Raw genomic sequence first — 25,920 nt, 5'->3', positions numbered from 1 at the left:
GGATTAATAGCCTATGTATTCAAATTATACAAGACTAAAATATTATTCCGTGTTATTTTACATTTGATTACTTTTTTCCGTTTCTGTAGTAATACTAGTGTTATTAGACCTAAACTTTTCTCTTTATTTCATGTATTTATTTGTGCTACTTTTTTCAATTTAATTCAAAGATTGAAATCAAGCTTTCTTTTGTTGTGTAAACTAAAAAAAATGACCCCATTGTAAAAACAAAAATACAATGAGTGAGCAAACATTTAGCTGAACGTATTTTTAAAAATTGTCTAAAAAAAACTCCCCCCTCAAATTAAAAAATCCCCCCCGTAAGAATGACAAATTTAGGCCCTGATTTTACATTACTTCATTTTGAGGTCATATTGTGGAACAGCACAAAAAGAAGTCTTTAGTAATTGACAGTCTGCCCTTAAAATCATAATTTTTGTGAAATGGAATAAGTGTTGTTGTAGGGGTGTGCTATTTTATAATGTGATCGATCTTAAAAGACATCCACGATCTACTTTTCAAAGTGATTCGTAGAGATTGTGTTCTTTTATGTCCTCGTAATGATGTTAAATACAGCAGTGACTGCCTACTAGATGGCTGTGTATTTGGAGTTTTGCTAAGATGCCCAGGTTGAATAAAAGTGCTGTTATTAGCACAGTGCTGTGAAGTTTTAAATCCTCACACAAATCTTTTCGATTCAAGAAAGATCTAACACACTCCAAGCTTTTTTGCTTATGATTTATGCTTTAAATGATTTTCCTAAGTTAATTCGCATAGAAAGGGAAATCCTCCTCTGTAAAAAGGGTCTTAAAGAAAAATCCTCATACAGTGATCATGAACAACTGGATAGGTCATGGAAATCCATAGCTCAAACAGTACAGGAATATTTTACGTTTCCGAGACTGTTCAATATACAGTTTTTTTCAGTAGACAGTATAACGTGATTGTGATGTCTTTGTTCGTCTGTATCAAGTAAAGAAAGACTATGTAATGCAAGGAATTCTAAAATATGTTGGTGACTTAAAATGCCAAAGATTTGAGTAAAAAAAAACAAGTCTTCTGTTATAAATGTCTAGTGTCCTTGAAAGGAAAAAGGAGATAAACAACAGGAAGCAACCATGACATCACATAAAGGAAACGTCAGTCTCTAATTTGAATCAGACGTTACATTCAGTGACTAATAAGAGTTTGAAATGTAAGAGAGAATTTCAGTGTAAGACGAGGTAATGCTTTAGCATAAAAATGAGTGGACGTGTTCAGATTAACAATCAGTCCATTTCAGTTCTTCCGTTTGCAATGTATATCTCACCCCTTTATCCTCGTGTGCCCTCCTGCACTCACCGGAGAGTAAAGGGCTGCGATCTTTCAAACTGTACCAGGGGAAAGTGAGGAAAAAGGAGTGTTTTTTTTGTAAATTTCCACATCACAGATGGATAGAATGACTCACTCTCTCACACACGCAGACATAAACACTCACACATACTTCAGTGACATTTTCACTCGCCTTTCTGCATTTAACATCCAGGTTTTATCATGCGTCCTCTTTTAGATCCATTGTGAGAGAGCTTATCAGTAATATTAGCATTGCTTTTAATCAAAGATATCCACCAGTAAACTAAATGACTGACATTGACTATAGGATCATTTGTCTGGCATTTTGGCATAACAGACATGGACAATGTTTGCTTCAAAACCGACTGCCTTGATAATAAACTTTTGCGAAATATGTAATTTGTTCAATTAAATTAGTACATTTCGATACATTTCTTTGTCTCATTTCATTGGCAAAATTATAAATTGTCTTTTGCTTAAACAAAAAAACTAAAAATTAAGCACCAATATCGTCATTATTTACATGTCAATTAAGCCCCCTATAAAAAAAAACTTTAATATAATAATTTTTACATTTACATGTGATTTTTGTGTGTGTTTACATTACAATAATAAGGGAGAATGTGCTTATTTGTCATACAAAAGCTTAATTAATATATAGCTAAAATAAAATACAAATATAAGATGGAAAAACTCAAACTTAAAGGGCACCTATTATGCAAAATTCACTTTTACATGGTGTTTGAACATAAATGTGTGTTGGCAGTATGTGAGCAAAACCACCCTAGAATGAGAAATTTTTTTTTTTACAATCTCAATAAATCATAAGCACTGTCTCAGAACGAGCTGTTGTAAGATTCGGCTCAGTGTGACGTAGAATTGAGCAAGCCCCACCGACGTGGTTTGATTGACACTGTGGTTTTGGCATAGACCCCGCCCTCGGTGATCTGTACGCCATCCTGCATTGTTTCAATGACAGCCGGTGTTCTGACGATTTGTGCTGCCGTGTCAAAAATGTCTCCTAAGAAACATAGCTGTTCTGTTGTGGGATGTAATAATGTTCATAGTAGTTTTCACTTACTTCCGACATCAGAGCCACTGAAAATGCAGTGGATGGTTTTTATTTAGGAAGGAAAGGCGCCACTTAAACTTCCAAAATACATTTATGTTTGCGCGAATCATTTTCTGACTGACTGTTTTGTGAACGAGGGTCAATTCAAAGCAGGTCTTGCTTCAAAGTTAATCCTCAAGTGTGGATCGTTGCCTACTGTTCGCGATCCAACGTCACCTCCAGTAGAAGTGAGTGTATTTTATGATTTTTGAGCAAATAGTCATTTCAGTCGATGTCAGCCAATTCAAGATTTGCCACATAAGCTCCTGTACGACAAGTAATGTAAACATGACGCAACAGGTCCCTTGCATTAATGAGATTTCGTTTGTACGTAGCAAACGTTATCACAGTATTTGTGTTTGTAGTTTCAAAAAATTGCACCAATGTTATCACAGTTTGTGTGTGTCTGTGTGTGTGTGTTGCACATCCATAATTGCAAAGGGGACGCGATTACAACTCTATAAGTACATACATAAATGTATCAAATAATCATTCCGAGACGTCCTGGTCCATTCTCATTTGTGTTTCTTCTGCCGGAGTCTCTTCATCATCTGGGTCTGATTCCGGTCCAAACATGTACGGCTGAATGCCATACAAAACAGCGCGTCTCTCACTCAGCCATTCTGCTTCTACCGACTGTTTATTGCCACAGGTTTGCAAGTTACGCCCTCATCCAAAGGCTGGGCGGGGATATGCAGCTCATTTACATTTAAGGTGGTACATACCAAAACAGCTCTTTTTAAAACAGGCCCCAAAAATGACATTTTCAAATGGTTATAATAAATTAATTGTGGGGTATTTTGAGCTGAAACTTCACAAATACATTCTGGGGACACCCGAGACCAATATTACATCTTGTAAAAAGGGGCATAATAGGTGCCCTTTAAGAAACTAAAATGGAGAAATAAACAAGTTTAGTATTACCTTAAATTACTAAAACTGAAACAAATTAATAAAAACATTAAATAGATTTAAATCTAAAAAAATCGAAATAGATTTTTTTTAAACTGATAAAAATTGCAAAAGCACATAGGCCTAACAAACGTACTAAAACTTAAGGTGAACTTAAAATTTAACTGAAAATTAAAAAATAGAGCCGCTAATTCAAACTATTAATGAATAATATAATAGTATATAAATAATACTAACATCTAAAAACAAAAAAATACACGCACACACCCTTTGGACCCAGTACCCCAGACGCCCAGCGACACATGAAGGACGTGTGGTGTGAATCGCAACGACAGCTGCAGCTTAGAGAGGAATCACCAGCCCTCCGCTCGTTCAATTATGAAAAACACCTAGTTTTATGAGGAGTTACATTTGATTTGATTTTAATTAGCTGCTGATATTGAATGACTCTGGCATAGAGACAATCCCCTGGCCTGGCTCTCTAAATGTAAGTACATTAGACGCTGCTGCTCCCACAGGACTTCCTCCCTCATTAATTCTAATCCCGCAGACAGCGTTTCTCTGTTTCTTTCCACTAGAGGAGCCACATCTATGTAGTCACTGTGGATAATAATTACAAATGGATGATCGTAATACCCGCTCATATATGGTCTGTGGTCTGCGTACCACGACATGTTTTGTAGATCCTGTCGTATTCTCTTTCATTAGACTAGATTGTTCTAGATACTCTTCAAAAGGACTTCACATCCCAGATGAACATTTTATTGTTTCAGTATATTTAATTTAAGCGTAAGCCTCGTCTCAGAAGTTTCTCCTAAAAGTCATAAAAATGAATCCATTCAAATGAGTTGGTCTCATGCAGTTATCATATTCCCTTTCAAAAAATTATAGTTCAGGTTCATTTTATTAAAGGTACACTATGTAACTTTTTGCCCTCTAGTGATAAAAAAACAAAACTGCATGCATTTTGCGGAAGAACATTGTTTTGGTTTTGGCTCTGTCATTGTGCAGATGAATATGGTTATCATACTGCTCATAAAACATTGTCTTCTAGGCTTAAGAGAGATCACCAGTTTAGATGGAAAGGATCTCAAGCTGACTAGCTGAAGACGTTACAGCGCTACAAAAATAATGAAATGACACTTCACAATAGAACATGCTTCACAGTGAACTCTGTTAGAGAGATACATTGGACAATTCATCTGTTCAATAAAATCCCTTACTCACCTGTTGTGTAATAAAAACGCCATCATCTCCACATCGCCTTTACAAAAGGTCAAATCCCTCAGTTCTCTACATCTCTGAGAGCCAAGCTAATGCTGATTCTTGTTTTATTATGAGCTCTGTCACGTTCTCTTTTGCTTGCAAATCCTAAAAAGAAATATATTTTGATTTAAATAAATACAAACTAAGGATTTTTGAAAATTATAGAGAAGAAGAAATGATTTGTCATTAAGGGTATTTCTACCATGATCAGATGTCGTTTTGTTGCTTTTACACAATGTTCTCTTGTACTATTGTGAAATGAGAATTTTTTATGTATTAAATTTTGGGGGTGGGCGCTTATAAGCTCTTTTGCTTCAACCCACTCCTTTTGAGCAGAATGGTTACTGCTCAAAAAAAAAAAAATTTGATTTCCACAAAAAACAACAACATGGATAATCAACATTGATGATAATAAGAACTATTACAAATAATAGATCGCTGAATCAGCATATAAGAATGATTTCTGAAGTATCATGTGACACTGAAGACTCGAGTAATGATGCTGAAAATTCAGCTTTGCATCACAGGAATAAATTACATTTTAAAACATATCATAATAGAAAATTGTTATTTTAAATTGTAATAATATTTCACAATATTACTGTTTGTTTTTACAGTATTTTCATCAAATAAATGGAGCCTTTGTGCTCTGTTATTTCAAGCTTTTGTCTCATCCTTTGTTTCAAAAACATGGCAAATCACCAATATCATCTGATAAAAATGGTATCATACATTTAGCTTCTTTCGATGACATATTTTTCAGGTCCTTCTAAAGCGCATGCTGCCTTTACCAAAAAGCAACCGGCTCTCTTATCTGATAGGCGGGCCTGGCTTTACTATATTGAGTGTTGTGGTTTCTCCCAGTCATTTCCTCCTGCTTATAATATACAGTATCTGTCTGAGCACAGTTTGAAACATTGTTGAGATCTCTCCTGACGCGTGAGATTACTAGAGTTTTTTTCCTACGTGAAGAACCTGAGAAGTCTTCATTTGCTCTCAGTCGGGAACCACCGAGATATTAAGAAGTTTCTTGTCTTTCCTCCTGGTTATTTGAGTCAGAGGTTGGAGGTCTTGATGTAGATTGTGAGCGTTCACACGTACACGAGGCCGTTTCCTTCCTCTGGCTCAGTCTGTTGATTTAGTTGCGCTCTGGTCTTGAGACGTACCCTCACCTCCTCACCCGTCCGCTCTCCTTCTCTGGTTAATTATTGAACACGCCAGCTCAGGTTACCATATAAGGCTGACTGCTGGCTTTCACGGCATTACAGGGGAAGAACGGTTGAGTTAGTTTGAAAGGATACCTGGCTCGGGCTCTGGACCACTGTGAGTGCAGGTGACTTTTTAAATTTGGTTTTAATTTTTCAGCCTTGTCCTCTGGCTGTGTGTAACACTGTGAATATTGTGGATTTCATACTGACAGGCCGCCTTGGTCTGCCCTAAGGTGTTGATGCTTGATTTCCCCATTGCTATGTCTGACATCATTGTGTAAAGCCGCAAATGAATGGAAAACACACAGCTGGATTTAGAGTATTACTGGGGTAGGATACTAGGATATGGCTAAAATGTTTTATTTACTGAATTTTATTAATTATGGATGCACAAAATTTGGCCGATATATAAAAGCCGATAAACAATGGATTATTTCCTTCAGCTGAGACACTTCAGATGCGCACTGTTCGTCATGATGAATTGCTTGAAATATGATTGAAATCACTTCAAAAAAGGAAAATAGAGTTTAGTGCAACATGTGCAGCACAAGTCTGTTTTATAGGCTACATAACATTATAATGAGAACATTATAATTGTGTGCTTGGGACATGGCTTTTAAAAGTGAGATGGCTCTCAAAATGTGTATAAAAATTTGGATTTAGATTTGTCAACCAATATATCGGTTATCAGCTCACAACCATTTTCGAAATTGAAAATAATCAGAAATGTTTCTTGAGCAATCAGCATATTAAAATGATTTCTGAAGGATCATGTGGCACTGAAGATTGCATCACAGAAATAAATTACATTTTAAAATATATGTACATAGAAAACTGCCACATTTTTGATATTGAGTAGACTACATTTTTGAGTTTTGAATCGATGTTTGGAAAGACAATTTGAAATTATTCACTTTAATGTTACTTTACCATTTATGCTACTGAAATTTAAATCAAAGAGACAAACATAAATGCCAAAATATTAGCTAATCCCTCATTTGGCTTATGTCCCATTCATGTGTCTTTCTCTTTCTCTCTCTTTCTCAGTGACAGTTACATTGTGCGCGTGAAAGCGGTGGTCATGACCCGAGATGACTCGAGTGGGGGATGGCTGGCACAGGAGGGGGGGGGGCTCAGCAGGGTGGGCGTCTGTAAGGTGATGCCCGCTGAGCTGACCGGACACAGCGACTTCCTCATCCATGGCGAGCGCCTCAAAGACAAGCAGGTGTGGCACAAATATTCATAGTCTTCCTCCCCGGGAGCTTCTAGGAAATCAAGCTGATTTACAACCTTTACAAGCTTTGCATGCTAGGTTCTCTTCCAAAACAAATCTGGTGACAAATCCATTTGTTATGTGATTTGCAAAGACTTTTCTCACTCAGCCAATGACCTCTAGCAGAGCAGAGCAGCAGAAGGCTGTGGGCTCAGTCTCAGATATGTCTCACTTGTTTTGGCTGGCAGGTAATTTTGGAATGTTTCGTGAAGAAGGATCTGATCTACACGAAGGCCACGCCCACATTTCACCACTGGAAGGTCGAAAACAAAAAATGCGGCTTGACGTTCCAGAGCCCCGCCGAAGCCCGTGCCTTCGACAGAGGTGTGCGGAAAGCCTTGGAGGACATAACAGAGGGTGAGAACTGAAAGTAGAAAAACACTTGAAAAAATTCACTAAATAATTTTTTCGGCTCCACATAAAAAGTTGCATGCGTAAAAAAATGTGAAGTACTGCTATGCACTCACAAATGAGGAAGACTCTAGGCACATAAGAGTGGTGGTGGCAGCCATGTTGAGATCACATGATCTGCTGACTACTCACTTTATCTTAGTTTCACCCTTATTATTAGACGCTTTTGGTTGTGGTGCTAATCTTGGGTGACAAATATGTCAATGAATAGCGTAGATCTGCAATTGCATCAATTAAAAAAAGTGTGTGTGATGCTGCATCCACACCAATAGGTGTCAGTAGGAAGTCTAAGACCACTGTTGTATTAGCTAGAAAAAACAACAAAAAAGCATAGCTTATTCAAAACAACAAAGCATTTAAAGTCCCCCTTTAATCAACAATTATATCCCTTAAAACTCATCTTTGATTAACAAAATGATATTTAAATGTTTTTCCTTTATATGTTTTGAAAAAAAATATTCATGCCTTAAAATAGCTAGAATGTAACTCTACACACTTGCCTCATTAAGTATGCATGGTTCTATGAATATGCAAATTAGCCCCACCTCCACTGACTCACTCACAGCTGCTCAGAGATCCACTCGTCGACGTGATTGGTTACGAAGTAGTTTTATTAGTTCTGTGTTAAGGATAAAGAGGCTATACATTAGCAGCGGGATGCCTAAAGGCCAATTTATACTACTGCGTCGAACTCGCGCCATAGGCTGTGTGTAGCGCGCGTACCCTGACGTGCACCTCTCCAAAAATGTAACAATACGGCAATTCTACGCGGAAGCAAGCGCTGTGATTGGTCCGCTAGAACCCCTCCCTCGGGTTTCACATGCTCCCTCTGCATGTGTAATTGCTCGTCAACGCGGACAACAATGCAAAAGTATAAATGAAAACCAACGCACAGTCTATAGCGTACAGCTTTTTAAATCTGCCTTAAGACGTCAGTGATACACTCTAAGACTTCTGGCTGGAGTTGCGTTTCATCCATCAATCAATCTTTCACTGTCGTCTCGTCAGTTTCTTTCACTCTCCAACTTCAAACACCACCATTAACCGACAGGATATGTGAAGGTCTGTCGGCTCATGTCTCCTGTTTGTGTGTTTTATTTTAGGTTCCACAACTTCCTCTTCCACACTCCAAAACGAGGCTGAACTTGGAGATGATGATGTGTTCACAGTAAGAGCCTTTGTTGTATAATGATTATTTAAAAGGTCATGAAACCCTAAGACATTTTTTGTGATGTTAACAGATATATACATGTTGCACATCAATGAAAACAACAATAGCACTCATTATGTTAATTATTAAGGGAAAGGTGGTTATTTTGTCATTTATTGGAGCCATTTCGTTCATCCGGTTTGAAAAGCAAAGTGGAACCAACATCATGAAAAGTGGAGTGGTGATTGGCTGCAAGTGCGCGTCTATGTCTTGAGTTTCTGAGCCTTTTAACGCATTATTCATGAGAAGGAACTCTTTTAATCCAATCCCTGCGCTGAATTATGCTTGAGATTGCATTACAGCGCAGAATTCAAACTTCATAGAAGACCGTTTGAGGTCGAACACATCTCATGAGTGTATGTTCCCTCAGTACAGTAACACAAAAGTGTGGAGCTGGAGTTTGACTACCAACACGGGAAAAATATGAGTGTGCATGAGAGCAGTTTCTGAGAGCGGTTTCTTTAGCAACACTCGCAAAGTGGATCACAATTCATATCCAGACCACAGCAAGCATGTATCGGACATAATTCATATACTCTCCTGCTCCAAACATGAACCAGCACCGTGGATGCACACATTTATCATCCTGTCTTCTTCAAATCAAATATATTTGTGCAAATAAGGACACTGATACAGCGGAACATCTGATCATGAACACGATGACACTGAATTATTCTGATACACAGAAGACAATGATGTAGACTAAAACTTAGAAGAATGGGCAAAAAGCGTCTATGCCTTTATTATTTCTGTTGAACTGATGCCAGTCGTTTGTTCTAAGATTGTGCCCGTATTCGTAATGAAAATATTATTAGACCTATTAAATGTTCTTCCTTATTTTTCATAATAATAGCTCTGCACAGTTATAATGCTGATTTGTTGATATTTCTTTAAAAAAAAATGAGCAAAGCGCATTTGATTTGTTGATGATAGTAGTAGTCTCTAATGATAAGATTTGTGTGAGTTTATTGTAATAGGGTTTTCATGGCAATTATTACTTAATCATATTCCTATTATCATAATGTGTCGAGACATTTTTAATAAATGTTTAATAAATTACAATGTTGGATGATTCCCATTATTCTAGTTAGATTCTCATTTCAGTAATAGTTTTTTTTTAATACTACAAAACAATAAAGAGAGTATACTACATAAAATAAAGAGAGTAACAAATAGTAATGTTATGGTTAAATCAATAATATACACAATTTTAATCATATATAATTTAAATGTATTTAGATACAATATAAAACAATTTAAATATGTTATAATAACAAATAGATGTTTTCTGCATTACAGTAATTCGATTGAGATTTATTGCATTACTGTAATAAGGTTTTGGGGCAAACCTGTTAAATGTGAAAAATCTAATGATTTTCAGGCTTCCTCTTTCAGCTAAATAAAATGTAGTATTTCTTTTAATTTTGGTGTGAAATATTACAAAGCCCCCATATAAATCTATTTATTAATATATGGCAAAAAATATATACATATTTATTCAAATTTTTTCATTTATTTAGTTAAATTGTGGACAGATTGTATTAATTTGTTCCCTTGCTTTAATTTAGCTGCATTTACGATTGAACAAAATTGAGCGAGCGAATTAATACAGCTAAAACGAGGGAACCAATGAATGTGTGGGAATGAACTCTAAGCTCCTGGTGTTTGAACTCCTCTGTATGACCCAGACATGTTCCCTGTTTCCTCACCCAAACACTAAGGACATATACGTTTTTAAAAAGTAATAATTAGTAGCTTCCTCTTCCCTTCAGGTTGTGTGTGTGTGTGTGTGTGTGTGTGAGTGTGTGTACTTGTACAACTATCTTTGTGAGGACCAGTTTGAGTTTTAGACCATTGTGAGGACAAAGAGAGTAAAGTGAGGACATTTTGGCTGGTCCTCACTTTCTGAGACCCCTTTAAAGGCCTGTTTGAGGGTCAAGACTTGGTTTTAGGGATAAGGTTATAATTAGGTTAAGGGTAGGTTTAGGGTAAGGGTTCGGGTTAAGCACTTAGTTGTGATGAGTAAGGTTAGGGTAAGCGGCTAGAGATTGCATTGTGTCAATGAATGTCCTCATAAAGATAGATGTACAAGACTGTGTGTGTGTTTGTGTGTGTTTGTGTGTGTTTGTGTGTGTGTGTGTGTGTGTGTGTGTGTGTGTGTGTGTGTGTGTGTGTGTGTGTGTGTGTGTGTGTGTGTGTGTGTGTGTGTGTGTGTGTGTGTGTTTGAAGCGTCTCAGAAAAGGCCTTGTGATATTTTTTTTCCCAGTGTGGAAGAGACGGCCCTTTGTTTTGTGAAGATGGTGAACGTGATAGCGGCGCAGGCTGGTTTCCTGTGGCGATTTCTGTTCCGACGCTTGCCTTTTGCCCACTTACTGTCACAGTCACAGGAGACCAGGAGCAGCAGGAGAAGACTTCCTGCTCTCCCCAGTAAAACTATCATTAGCAGCTGCTTCCTAGCTAACTGCCATCCTGATTTACTGTCGCCCTGGGTGGAAGGAGGGGAGGGTGGGGGGGCACACACAGGGGAAGCCTCATGGCTCCTCTTTCACTCGCTGTCTGTCTCGCTTTCAGGCCAAAAGGGTAGACTGCTAAGCCAAGGACCCCGAGCTTGAAAGGAAACTTAATCCAACGCTTCTTTCCGTCCTGGAATTTATGCTCTTCTTGTGCGCGTCGGAAAACAGAACCAGATTTACTGCCGCGCGCCAGTTCTTTTTTAAAAACCTACCTGTTTTGCAGGACACACACATTCTGCGGCTGACGGAAGCGAGTGGACACACACTTCCACGTGAGGTGGTTGGCGCAGTTGTTGGGTTGGGGGGCTGGTGTTGATGACCTTTCCATATATTGCCGTGCGCGGCAAGTGGCCGCAGACAGCAGAAATGCGGGTCTGGATTTACAGCTCAGGGCGATTATGTAGAGGGGAGTTGTTCCTCTGCCGGGGTGCACATTCCTCCTGACGGTTCCTCGTGAGCTAACCTATACTTAACCTCAGCTCGTTTTAGCTCATTCAGATCAGGGAATGGACTCGCGTCTCTGAATGCTGGGCATTTAGCAGGGTGTGTCTTCTGTGTGCTCTGAGACGCATGGTTTTGAGATGCTTGTGCTCACAGCACCTCAGTCTAGAGCTGATCAGAAATTATATTTTCACCTAATGCATATTTGCTCTGAAATGGAGTCAATTCAACCAAACTGCCAATGTAACAAAGCAGATTCAAAACTAAAATAAGTAAAACAAAATGTTTAAATACGTTTTTTCAATACATGAACTAAAGAAAGAATATGTAATTATAATTTTTGCTAATATGTAAATGTATTATTATTATTTATTTATGCACCAATTTAACAATACATACAAATATTATACACAGTATTACATATGTAATACAGCAGAAAAAAGATCGCAATATTGATTCATTTTATTTCACCAGAAAAATAACAGTATATTTTGAATATTTGATATATTAAGCAAAATTAGACGGAAAACTTTTCAGAAGTTGCAACCTTTTTTTAGTTACACTATCATGGTGAATGGCTCCAAATAAAACAGTTTAAACATTCTTTTCTATTTTTTTTATTTCACTAACCATGCTTGACAAAGGTAACAAATACATATATTAGTATTTTCTTCTAAAATTTTCTGAATAATTTTAGACAAATCTCAGCAGTAAAAATTGTTATATTGAGTACATATAAAACCAAACCAACACATTTTCACCTGTGAAAGTTTATCCCAATGTTGTGGCATCATTGATTCTTACCGTGAGTTTATGACACGCTGACCGTTCCAAGATGGCGGCGCGCCGACATGTCTGGAGCGGTCGAATGTGGCATTTACGTAAGCTCAAAGACTCTTCTACTCCCTGTCAAACATTTTACATTTAAACATTCACTAGATTGGGCTTGGCATCATGCTAGTAACCTGCCAAAACATACTAGCAACACTTTGTTACATGCTAATAATGCGACATGCAAAAAAGTAAATTACATTTTAAACACTTTTGAATTAAAATACTATTTGAATGAGAAAAAAAAAAATGACTTGCCTTTCCAGGTCACCACATACATTGAACTGATTTGCAGAGCAGAGAGCACCAAGTGCTCCAAAGGTTATAATGTTATAATCTCCCTACATCATGACAAAAGCAACGCTCAATGATGATGCTTAAATTGTCATAATGTCTATAATGAGTCCTCAGTTATGAAGGGAAATTGGTATTTTTGATTGACAGCTGCGCAACTACCACTTTGACACTTCAAAATATTCATAGAGATTGTAAAACTGATCCATATGAAACTAATCCATAAATTCAATCTGTTCATCATATAAAGTGATTGTGTCTCTTCAGAAAATTTGGACTAAACCACTCAGTTTATATGGATTAGTTTTACGATAGGGTCAACGGAGGGGCAGAAAGCTCTCAGATTTCATCAAAAAAGATCTTCATTTGTTTTGTTAAGATGAACAAAAGTCTTACAAATTTTAAATGACATGAGGGTGAGTGTATATATTGACAGAATTTCATTTTTGGGTGAACTATCCGTTTAATACAATTGCATTAATTTAAGAAGCGAACCGTACTAGAGTTGAACCATACCCCAGACCACCGTTTTTAGGTGGAAGCACACCCCGAGCTCGAAGAACAGCGTTCACATCATCCAAACAAACTAAACTAATGTCAGTCGAACATGGGTGCGTGCCAAAACTTTATAGACATATTTAAAAACAAAGCTAATAAAAATGTTAAGAAACACCACGAAATTGTTGAAATTTTAACTAAACTTAAAATGAAACCAGACAATATTAATTCAAAATATTAACAAAAACTACAGTAGTATATAAATGATACTAAATTAACACTGGTATGACTGACTTTGTAGAGCGCAAAGGAGGTATTTTTTTTTATAACAATGTTCTTTGTCAAGACATGAGTTCAGTGAATACGTTGTGCTCATATGATCAAGATGTAGTATAATAACTATATATATATATATATATATATATATATATATATATATATATATATATATATATAGTGTAGTCACATGCACTATTAATTAACTAATTAAAAAAACTAACTAATTTTTAGTTGAACAATCCACTTTATTTGAGCTTTTCCTTGTTTCAGGTGTGTATTTGATTTACATATTGCATGAATACACTCTTTACTTTATACTTTAATAGAGTATGGTAGAGTTTCTGTCAATTTGGGCTGTGTAGTGTGTGTGTGTGTTGGGAGGAAATATATAAATGACAAAAAACAACTTCCTGTGCAGCAGTCAGGCAGGATAAGGCTTTGCTGTATAGAGCGCTCACAGCCAGGGCCCTGGAGGATGCTCAGAGGAAGTGGGATGTGGAAGACTAACATTTCTGGGAAGAGGGGAAAAAAATGAGGTGGAAAGAATCAATGCTTCTTTATGCAAGAGGTAGAGAACCTTTATTCGGTTATCCTCTCCGGTCCTTAGCAGGATTAGGCATCTGCATGTGGAGTATGTGTAGGTAAAGGCTCTCAGCACTAATCACGGCAGTGGAAAAGGTACCGGTACCCTTCCAAGACTCAAGGTGGCTGATTACAGCCAATTTGACTTGAAACTCAATTAGTTCCAGCACATTTTTCACTCTCTGGATTGTCTGTATTGATGAATTATAGCTGAAAACCTAGTTGTCCGTGGTTTGGAGTTCTAAACAGAATATAAAACTCTTTCCAGATAGCATCAGTCATGCACGTTGAGCACATGCTGACCGCACACACGTTTAGCCTGATGGCGGGCATTCATTGCGATCAAATCTGATTGCTTGCGGTTGACCTGAGCAGCGGGGAAGCTTTTGAGGCACAGCAAATCCAACTATGCTCAGCCTCAGATTGACAATGTTAACTGCTAACCTGTAAAGTATGCAGCTCCTCAAAACATGTTCCTCTGGCCAGGTCAACCGCTATTAGAAGAGTCTGACACTAAAGCCCAAGTCCTCTTCAGTTTCGATGCAAATGTTAGCATGCACATGGTCAAATCATTAGCTTTTCAAAGTATACTCCATGTGAAGGCATGGTCGAAAACAAGCGCTTGATACATGGCTCGAGTCATCCTTGTCCAGTATTGCGATATTTCTCTGCAGAAGTTATGACCGTTCAAAATGTCTTTGTACTCGTTTCCATCACAAGCGTTCATCAGCTCAGACATCTTTTGCTACTTTGGTAGTAGTTCAAAGTATTTTATTGTTTTTGCTCTGTCCCATCTGTTTTCATTTTGACTGTTAAACAACGCCCCAAACCAGTGTTGCTACCTTCTGGACAAACACATTGGTGCGAAAAAAATCAAGGCACATGGTTAGAAAAGTCTGGTTAGAAAAGTGCACATGGTTAGAGAAGTCTGGCTGCACGCAATCAGGCTGCACGTATTTTGATGATAAATGTATGTCGGCCCCACTCTCACTTTGCGTAAGGAGACAGATGTATATGTTGGACTTAAAAGTCAAGCAAGAACCGAATAAATCCCTTTGACGTACCTGAGCCATCTAGAGACCAACAAAAAAACAGCGAATTAATATCTTCAGGAGCACTTGATGATGACAGACAGGTTTGATGGATCAGGGATTGATGTGAACTATGCAAGTAGGTAGATCGAACAGGAACAGGATTGGGCCCCACTGTCCTAGACACTTGGGAGTAGGCTCGCAACAACCCAGAAACCCCTAGTACACTAATAGTAACATGCTAAGAACCCTCAGAAAACATAAGCAACCATCTTGCAACACCCAGGTAATCTGCCACAAAATACTAGCATCATTAGTGCAAATTGACAAGAAACTTTTTTTTCTTTTTTCTTTTTCTCCTACATACAAATTCCACTTTTGTTGTTGGATATGTAGTAATTGGTCCTTCTCACATGTTTTTAAAGGCTTACATTATTGTTTCTGACCCCTGTACTCAGTTGTGGTCCATGTTTGGGCCTGGTTTTGACCTCTGCTTCTATTTTCTTGTGCTCTTTATGCTGGTTCTTTCTCAGTAGGTACTATGGGGCCACATTAAGCTATGTCCGGTTATGGCCAGTTTATTGCTCAGACAGTTTGGATTGGTCTGGTGTGGTTTCGTGCCACAGGGTGGCCAGCCTCAGACTTAATGAAGGAGGGCCCATTTGTGAAATTACCCAAAAGACTTCAGTTTTGCTCCCCCCTCATTATTTTTCCACTCTCCCCCACTGCGCCACTGATTGCGCGTCATTAATGGGCCGGCTTCGGCTCTGGTGCTGGGAAGGTATGCCTTTGAATCAGAGTAGGGCCACATGTGCCTTTGAACTCTCTTGTTATCTGCGCTACGCCACACACTTAAGAGCTTTTCGATAAGACGGTTGATTTTTGTGGTGGGGGTTAGCGATTTAGTTTAGTGCGCCATTTTTTGTTCTCTGTTTTGTTCTTCGTTTCTGTTCAAAAATCTAGTAAGCTTCCTATGTAGGCAACATTTTAGGCATATTTTTGTCATGAAAACTGTTCAAAAAATTAGGCTGCATGATTATATTGCCAATTAAGGCTAAATTTTAATGCTGCATTTCACAGGCAAAAAGTGAAGTCAAGAGAAAGTCCAAGATGACAGACGAAGCAAACAAAATGTCTTGCGTAATATTTCGTTGTATTTTATGCTTATAGGAGTGTCGTAATATTATCTTAGCCACATGCTGACATCCAACTATTGGAATAAATTAACTAAAGCCTACAATATACTTCATGTGAAATCGAAGAACAAACTGGTATAACGATAAACAACAAACTGGTATAATCTTAAATAGAAACCAGCCAAAATGAAGTTTGTCTGGAGTTTGTTTCAGGAGTTTGAAACAGTAATGTTTGTCTTAAAAGATCGTTTTAGCGGGTAAATGCCTTTGAAATACTATTGGTCCAATGGTCCATGGTGACAAGCTGGTGTGACTTTGATTCTCCATATTCATCTAAACGCCGCTCTCGGCATCCGGAGTTTCACTAACAGTATACTGTAGCTCAGGGATTTTCAACTTCTTTTTGCACATAAGCATGGAGAGTGTTCTAAATCAGTCACTTCTTAAGCTGAAAGTATACTTCGCCTGCTCCGATGCTGCTTGCGGGTAGTCCATATGACTTTTTTGTACACACCATCCACGTGTAGCTCGATTTTTGTGGCCACACGGACTCAAGTGCAAAACAACAGTGCATGTGCAACTGATTGAGAGCTCAAAACAAAGGTACACTACGTCAGTGGTTCTCAACTCTAGTCCTCGGGACCCACTGCTCTGCACATTTTTTATGTCTCCTTATTTAACACACCTGATCCAGATCATCAGCTCGTTAGGAGAGACTCTATGATCTGAACTGAGTGTGTCAGATAAGAGAGACATACAAAATGTGCAGAGCAGTGGGTCCCGAGGACTGGAGTTGAGAACCACTGCACTACGTAGTCCGCTCTCTGGGTCAGTTGTGTTTTTTGAAAGATTGCACTTAATTGTGAGCGAGACATAGCGTAGTCGGATCTTTGGGATGCTGCCTTAAGCCCCGTTCACAACGCCAGCGACTTTGCACGTCTGGCCATATCTATAGAAAGTACAATCACAAGTCGTATATAAAACTAAGATATCATTCTAATTTGACTTGGAATTAGGCTTAAAAGAGATAATGTAATATGATGTTGGATAATATAGTGTTTTTATATTAACCACAGCAGTGCTCAATGCATTAAATCATTAACTAGATGAACGATCGGTCAATCAACAAATTAAACTCACTCATACTGTCAACAGTTACTAAAACGTCTTTCGAATTTGACAAAATACATTTTCTTGTCCCTAATAATCAACATAATGCTGGGGAAACTGTAAATTGAACTGTAGCCGTGCTAAACTTGCATCATACAATAACAGCACACGATCAATGTATGAATCAAGTTTGACTGTCGACAGTTTGTTTTCCATGCATAATTTTTTTATGTCCATGTATGTGGCCACACTACAGTCAAATCATAAAAAACAGTGAATCAAATCACTCCGGAACTCTGTTCTGCCTGTAGTCGAGGCGGTGACGTGAGCTCCACTGAAAGTCCCTCCTATTGGTTGTTGCTCACGAAATTTGCATATAGTTGAAATTTCGCTGGCGGCGTGAACGGGGCTTTAGAAGACAGGAGACAGCAAGGCGGCTCAATAGTTTTTATATCTATGTCAGCCTGATACTGCTTGAGTGCTTTGGAGCAGTGTTTTTTAGAACGGCAGTGTAGACCTCTGAAAGGGTCTGTGTTTTTAATTATCTCCAGCAGTCCGGCCCCAGCTATCCTCCTAAACGTATTTTTAAATCATGTCGGCTCAGGCTCTCTTGGCAGTGATTTGAGGGACGCCTGTATTATTTTTGGCCAGCAGTTCTGAGGTCTTTGTATGAACACGAAGGGGAAACCAAGGCCCGGCCTGGCTGGACTAAGACAGACAGAGAGTTTTGACCAGGGTGCAAGGGCACGGCCAGCCACCGGAGACTCCTTGTTCCTCTCGCTCAGCTGGAGTTTAGTCTCAAACAGAAAAATTTGGACCTACAGACCCCATGAATGGCTTGATGAACACAGTTTTCTTTCTTGCGTTGGCATATTTCCTAAAATTGAGAGAGTTTCGGCGAGACATATCGAAGAGTGCATTCCTTTTTTTTGATGACCTGTAGAGTTTAGTTACGTTACAGCCCTGAAATTATGCTATTGTTGCTAGTCAAAACCAGGAGATTACATGTTTTTTATTGTTTATTATTTCTTCAAAAACCTAAACATAGACCATTAAAAAGACATTAAAATAAAAGCACATTGATGGACTTACCATCTGTCCAGGATGTTGGGATAGGCTCCAGAATCTCTGCACCTCTACATAGCGGTTTGGAAAATGGATGAATGCAAAATAAAATAAAACCTCTCTCACTTTCAGCTGCTTCTGTTAGGGGTTGCATACTTGTTTGCTTATTTGCTTATCGTTCTCATAATTATTTAATTATTATATATATATATATATATATATATATATATATATATATATATATATTTTGCTTTCAGCTACTCCCGTTATGGGTTGCCACAGTGGATATTCTTCATTTTATTTGGCATATTTATTTATGAAATAAATATAATTCAAAATTACACACAGGATTTGTTTTTTACATAATTATAATTGTTTAACCAATCATATATTGAGATTTTGCAGGCTATTTATAATTTCCAATGCAGTAGGTTTTGCTTTCTCATTCTTATTCTTGAGGTATTCTGGAGTCTGCATACATCCACGATATATAGTTCTTCTAACCACATATATCTTTTTAAGTGTGTGTGTGCCTGTGTGTGCTCGCACTCCACCTGGCAGGTGGTTGTTGAAGGCATCCGGTTCAGCCAAAGGAAGGATCACGTCCAGACTCTCAGCCACTAATCACTTCCCATCCGCCCTACATGTCTGTCTGTCTGTCTGTCTGTCTGTCTGTCTTTCTGTCTGTCTGCCTGTTTGTGTGTGTGTCTCTGTGTCTGTCTGTCTGTCTGTCTGCCTGTGTGTGTGTCTGTGTGTCTGTCTGTCTGTCTGTCTGTCTGCCTGTGTGTGTGTCTGTCTGTCTGCCTGACTGTCTGTCTGTCTGTCTGCCTGTGTGTGTGTCTGTGTGTCTGTGTGTCTGTCTGTCTGTCTGTCTGTCTGCCTGTGTGTGTGTGTGTCTGTCTGTCTGCCTGACTGTCTGTCTGTCTGTCTGCCTGTGTATGTGTGTGTGTCTGTGTGTGTGTGTGTGTGTGTGTGTGTGTGTGTGTGTGTGTGTGTGTGTGTGTGTGTGTGTGTGTGTGTGTGTGTGTGTGTGTGTGTGTGTGTGTGTGTCTGTCTGTCTGTCGGTCTGTCTGCCTGTGCCTGTCTGTCTTGTCTGTCTTGCCTGTCTGCCTGTCTGTCTTGTCTGTCTGCGTGTGTGTGTCTGTTTGTTTGTCTGTCTGTCTGTCTGTCTGTCTGTCTGTCTGTCTGCCTGCCTGTGTCTGTCTGTCTGTGTGTCTGTCTTGTCTGTCTGCGTGTGTGTGTGTGTGTGTGTGTGTGTGTGTGTGTGTGTGTGTGTGTGTGTGTGTGTGTGTGTGTGTGTGTGTGTGTGTGTGTGTGTGTGTGTGTGTGTGTGTCTGCCTGTGCCGGTCTGCCTGCCTGTGTCTGTCTGCCTGTCTGTCTGCCTGCCTGTCTGTCTGCCTGTCTGTCTGCCTGTGTCTGTCTGCCTGTCTGTCTGCCTGTGTCTGTCTGCCTGCCTGTCTGTCTGCCTGTGCCTGTCTGCCTGCCTGTGTCTGTCTGCTTGTCTGTCTGCCTGTGTCTGTGTTGTCAGTCTGCCTGCTTGTCTGTCTGCTTGTCTGTCTGTCTCTATTCAGCCCACCTCCACAGGCAGCTGTCTGTCTGCACCATTCTAATGTTTTGGGTTTAACGACCAGGCTGTAAACTTTTCACTGAAGCTCATCCAGACTGAGAGCTCCAGTCCTGCATTTCTGTTCATACATTCGAAGTAGACGTGTGGCCGTTTCCATTGACCTCTACTGACAGACTCTTTCAGAGTTTCAGTTCACTCCAATGGTAGAGCAGCTCTACACCCCTTTTCCTTCTGGCTCAACCACTCATTTTGCAAAGCTAGATGTTCATAGCTTCCTTTTCATTTGATAAAATGTTATCATTCATTACATGTTAATACGTTGTACATTTTTACCTCAGCAAAAAGAGAATAGCTTGATTTTGGTACATAGAACAAGCACTGAGGTGTTCTGTAGGCCAGAGCTGATGGTTTTGTGTGTGATGGCCTATATCCCAGCATGCTGGAATAATTTTGAGTTCCTCTAATAACAGGGAGACTTCAGAGGTTTTTACAGATCCTGCGGCCTGAGGCCTGATTTTTTGGTTTAATTGCACACTGAAGTTGAGCCACGTCACGTCGGATTGACTGCACTGACGTGTGCATGTGTGTTTATGTGCAGTATATGACCGTGTGTGTGGTGTATTAATGTTTAGCTGTGAATCAATGCCACTTGCCCATGATGTCATGGAAAACTGCATTTACTCTGCAAAACACCTGTCTATGATCAGGATTGTTTTCTTGTCTTTTTGACGAGACTGACCGCAGTTTCCTGGACTGTACGTGTACTGTGTTCAGCTCTTGTTTCTCAGGAGATGATGTTTTTTCATTTTAAAATGTCTCTAGGTCGTTTGAGACTGACTTGTCTTTTTTTGTTGTTGTTGTTGTTCAGACTGCCACCGACAGCTCCTCAAACTCATCTCAGAAGAAGGAGCACGTTACACAACTAGTGGCCACCTCCACCTTCTACGAGCCTCACCCGCATCGCTGCATTCTGCAGTACCGACCGCCTGAGCGCTACAGCCTGGATCAGGTGCGTCACGTGGAATCATATCTAGAAACTGGAGCCTAGTAAATATTTGCATGAAAGAATGAATATTAATAATACATCACTACTAAAATACACAGCCATTCAAAAGTTTGGTGCCTGTAAATTGTTGATTCAGCAAGGATGCATTAACCACCAAAAGTGACAGTATTGTTACAAAAGATTTCTATTTCAAATAAATCCTGTTCTTTTTAACTTTCTAGTCATCAAAGAATCCTGAACAAAAATATAAGGGTTTCCACAAAAATGTTAAGCATCACAACTGTTTTCAACATCGATAATAATCAGAAATGTTTGACTTCCATCAAACACATAAACAATCTTACACTCGATAGTGTGTATGTACATATTATTGTAATTTTGTTATGTAATCATAAAATGTGAGATCTTTTTTTTCCATACAAATTCAGCTAATTCAAAAAGATGACTCGCATTCAAAACTCATTAATATTTATTGAATAAAACTTAACTATGAAGCATCATGTGAAGTCAGGGTTACCATACTTGGCTTTCACGTCACTAAATCAAAGAGATAGAATTGCACTGTATGATCTATTTTATGCGTTTGTATTCTTCTTGCCTTTTAGAAGTTGTCCAGGAACCCCTTCCCCTTTGAGGATGAGGAGATCGTCCGAATCAACCCCCGGGAGCGCTGGCTGATCACGGGCTACGAGGACTACAGATACGCCTCTGTGCCGGACAAGTTCATCCAGCCTGAGGACTCGGACTCATACGTTGAGATCGCTAAGAGCGAACCCTTAAAGCACGACTACAACTACCCGTACGTGCCCAGCTCCGACTTCAGCCAGTGTGACCTCAAGAGCCACTGCGACGGAGAAGTGGTGGCCACCCAGCCTCGGGTGTTCAAGCTCAAGGGCAAGCGAAGGAAAGAGGACGGAGAGCGATCGCGCTGCGTCTACTGCCGGGACATGTTCAACCACGAGGAGAACCGGCGCGGACAGTGCCACGACGCGCCAGACCCCATCCGGACCTGCATCCACCGGGTGAGCTTCATGTGGTGTGCCGACAGCATGCTCTACCACTGCATGTCCGACCCGGAAGGAGACTACTCGGACCCGTGCTCGTGCGACACCAGCGAGGAACGTTTCTGCCTTCGCTGGACGGCCCTGCTGGGTTTGTCGATGCTGGCGCCCTGTTTGTGCTGCTACCCGCCGCTCCACATGTGCCACCGCTGCGGCGTGGCATGCGGGTGCTGCGGAGGAAAGCACAAGGCTGTCGGATGAACCCCCTGTCCGTCCCGAACAATCCCTAAACACACGCCCCTCGGAACGCTAGCACTGAGGAGGGCAGGAGCGGACAAAACCGACACGGCCCGGTTGGAGCTTTTACTGCTTTTACTTCATAGTTTGGTGCAACAACTGGTGCATTTAACTGGCTTGAAAAACATTCTCTTCTCTTTTGGTTTGATTTTATAAATATGAATATATATATATATATATATATATATATATATATATATATATATATATGTATGTTTGTTCTTTTCTTTCCCTTTTGTTGTGGATGTTTCTCTCAGTTCCTTGTGAAAGAAATGGGTCTTTTGTCAGGTGGCTCCTGGAGCCTTCAATTTCAAATGCATTACTTATGCAGGTACTTTATATTTTTTACACTGATTTGACTTTTCAAGAACTTGAATAGCTTGTTTCGGTTTTTGCGTTCGTGGCCAGAAAAGGGAGGAATAAGCTGTTTACTCTTCCTGAACAGGTCCTTACATAAACTGGCATTTGTATCCCAAGCCCTTTAACCCATTCAGAACAATAACAATGAGATTAGCTCGAGACACTAAACCTGTAGTTGGAAGCGTCCATTTGTAGTGCGTCTGTGGGAGAGCGTGTGTCGATGCCTGCCTGCGTGCGTGTTGTAAAGGAATGATAACATTGTATCACAGCATAGTATTGTTGTTATTATATTTAAGCCAAATTTACATAAGCTGCATCCAGAGTATATGTAAATACTGTATACTCTTATGTATATGTTTCAAATCAAATTATTGTAATCACCTTCGACAGCCACAGATGTGCTTCAGATAACAGACATTTTCCTTATAGAGTTGACTTATTTTGGATGCCAGGGTGGCTTTTGAGTTTATGCATATTTGATATCCAAAGATTATTTTTGTCATATTTATTTTTCGCGGTCAATTGAATCACCAGCAGGGAGAAAAAAATAAATAGAGAGAAATTATGGTCCATGGGCAAAAAAGCACAGCCATGATGGGAAAGAGGAGTTTCTAGCGAGCCCATAAACGGCAAAAAATCATTATTTTAATACAAATGTTTGTCTTGCAAAACAATCTAAATATCCTCACAACAAATAACTTGATTTACTTGAGGAGCAAAATTGTGAAAAATAAGTCTTTTTTGGACAAAAAATCAGAATTTTACCTTTTTTTATCAATATATTATAATTTTCTATTGATTTAAAAAATAAACCTCACAGTTTTTTTAGATTTATGCTTTTAACAAGAAAAAAAAAAACTTTGCCAAAGGGATAAGAAAAGTAATGGAAAACAAGTTAATACGAAGTAAGCCCAAAGTATACTTCCGTTCCTGTTGCACGTACAACATGCATGTTTCAGGACTTGAGCGCTTGAAAACAAAGTCCACTAGATCTTTCCGTGCTCATGGCCAAAGGAGTATACTCTGAAACACAGAAGACGGAGCAAACCGTGGAAAATAAAATATACTCAGGCCTTTATGCAATTTTGCTTCTCATGTCATTTTTTGTTTTAGGACTGTTTTGATATTTTACTGGAATACAAGATAAACACATCAATTAATAAAATGATTTTTGCTGCCTATTTGATTTGAGATATTCTAGGAAAAACACGATGGTTTATAATTTGTCTCTGGTCTCTAGATAAAAAGAAGGAATTGTTGTCTCAAAGATGTTTCCAGCTCCAGTCCTTTTCTCTAAGAAAAACTAAAGGAAACAGAAAAATAAGCTTGATTTTTAGGGTGCTTTATAGAGGGACATTTGCCAAACCGTTCTCGTTTCTTCATGACAATAACTTAACGCCTTAATTTTGTCTCAAAGAACTTTTGAGAGGACATGAATCAATTCAGTTCCTCAAAGAAGAGAAAATAGTGAATAGATATTTTTCTATTATATTAACAAAAAAAATTAACTAACACCCCAATAGATAGGCCTTTCTGTTGAATAGAAAATGTGCTCCAGTTATTACGGGAGTCAAATGGCATGGTACAATCCGTGAGGCGGCTCGTATGTGTCGAGCCTCACCCACCCCTGTGAAGGACTATGTGGTTAACCAGTCACCTTCCCGTTTATGCTTTGTCTGAATAAATCATTGACTGACAGAGCATTGCTCTCATAGATATTCAAACTGTGTGTGAGCAGTCAAAGAATGTACAGTATATGTGCGTCAAATGCTTCATGTTATATAAAGGTTTAGCCTCAAAACCATGTTCTCAATGGTGGCGTGTTCTCAAATGACAATGTGCTCTTAAAAATAAAGGTTCTTTAATGGTTCGTTGCAGAACCTCTTCTCAACAAGAACCAATTTCTTTTTCGTTATAAAGGTTCAAAGAAGTTCTTGATGTAACATAATTTGCTCAAAGATTGGTTCGGAATAGCGTACTACATTACTATTGCTGCAGTACTTTTATTTATTTATTAAAAAACATTTCTTTTGTATGCTGTGAATACATTTCCCAGAATGTGTAGTATACATCTGCAAAGACTACTGTATCCTACAATGCAATGTGGTTGATATTACCTTCCATTTTCACTGTGATGGATGAAATTGGAATAAGACCTGTTCACAACCAGAACGATAACTATAATATAAAATCTATATTAGTGTCCACACATCAACTTCAAATTTGGGTGTATTCTGATTGGCTGGCATAATATTGTTGCTCTGTGTCAGCATTGAAGTGTTGGTGTGAACGTCACTATAGTTGTGTCACGGGTTGGTAGTGGAAAACTGACGAAGATGGAGAATAGTAATAATGTAATAAAACTCTGGAAGTCATACAGAAAAACATACACTCATAACCAAATCAAACGCACAGGAAAACTAGGTCACATGGGAAACACAATAGGCTTGTTCGACTTGAACCGGCGCTGCACTGAGCGATCGGTGAATGACATAGAGTAAATGCTCCTTATGCTTTTCGCTCTCGCGGTACTTTGATGTCATTAACCGATCAGTCTGTGCAGCGGCGGATCAAGTCAAACAAGCCTTTAGAAACATAACCATAACAGTACGCCCCCTCCCAAAAAAGGCGTCTCCTCATGCTGTAAAGAGTTCAGAGGAGGGAAGAAGCTCTGGAGGAGGACGAGGGACTGGAGCGGGGTGAAACAAAACGGAGTCTGGCAGCATTGGAGTCTGGCAACACTGCCGGCATTGGAGACCGAGGTGTAGCCGAAGAGCCCACACGACACTGCCGGCACTGGAGACCGAGGTGGAGCCGAAGAGCCCACAGGACACTGCCGGCATTGGAGACCGAGGTGTAGCCGAAGAGCCCACACGACACTGCCGGCACTGGAGACCGAGGTGGAGCCGAAGAGCCCGCACGACACTGCCCGCACTGGAGACCGAGGTGGAGCCGAAGAGCCCGCACGACACTGCCGGCACTGGAGACCGAGGTGTAGCCGAAGAGCCCACACGACACTGCCGGCATTGGAGACCGAGGTGGAGCCGAAGAGCCCGCACGACACTGCCGGCACTGGAGACCGAGGTGGAGCCGAAGAGCCCGCACGACACTGCCGGCACTGGAGACCGAGGTGTAGCCGAAGAGCCCACACGACACTGCCGGCACTGGAGACCGAGGTGGAGCCGA

At 39.6% G+C, this 25,920-nt stretch overlaps 1 protein-coding gene across 2 annotated transcripts in view; it reads left to right on the top strand.

Annotated features, from left to right (window-relative positions):
* Window positions 1–23,614, top strand: part of spred2b (sprouty related EVH1 domain containing 2b) — a 43,648-nt gene extending 20,034 nt beyond the window's left edge. The window contains exons 2-6 of one of the 2 annotated variants that reach the window (XM_077247020.1): window positions 6,877–7,054; window positions 7,291–7,459; window positions 8,617–8,681; window positions 20,939–21,079; window positions 21,682–23,614. In XM_077247020.1, coding sequence (XP_077103135.1) covers window positions 6,877–7,054; window positions 7,291–7,459; window positions 8,617–8,681; window positions 20,939–21,079; window positions 21,682–22,338 — 1,210 coding nt within the window. In that variant the 3' untranslated portion in view covers window positions 22,339–23,614. The remainder of the gene's footprint in view (window positions 1–6,876; window positions 7,055–7,290; window positions 7,460–8,616; window positions 8,682–20,938; window positions 21,080–21,681) is intronic. The other variant, XM_077247021.1, reaches the window with a different exon arrangement.
* The last annotated feature ends 2,306 nt before the right edge of the window (window positions 23,615–25,920 follow it).

The sequence above is a fragment of the Siphateles boraxobius genome, unplaced genomic scaffold (assembly GCF_051911475.1).
Source record: "Siphateles boraxobius isolate OS27281-9 unplaced genomic scaffold, OSU_SipBor_1 104, whole genome shotgun sequence".
NCBI lineage: Eukaryota > Metazoa > Chordata > Actinopteri > Cypriniformes > Leuciscidae > Siphateles > Siphateles boraxobius.
Note: the sequence above shows the minus strand (reverse complement) of the source record. Positions and strands in the feature narration are given on the sequence as shown.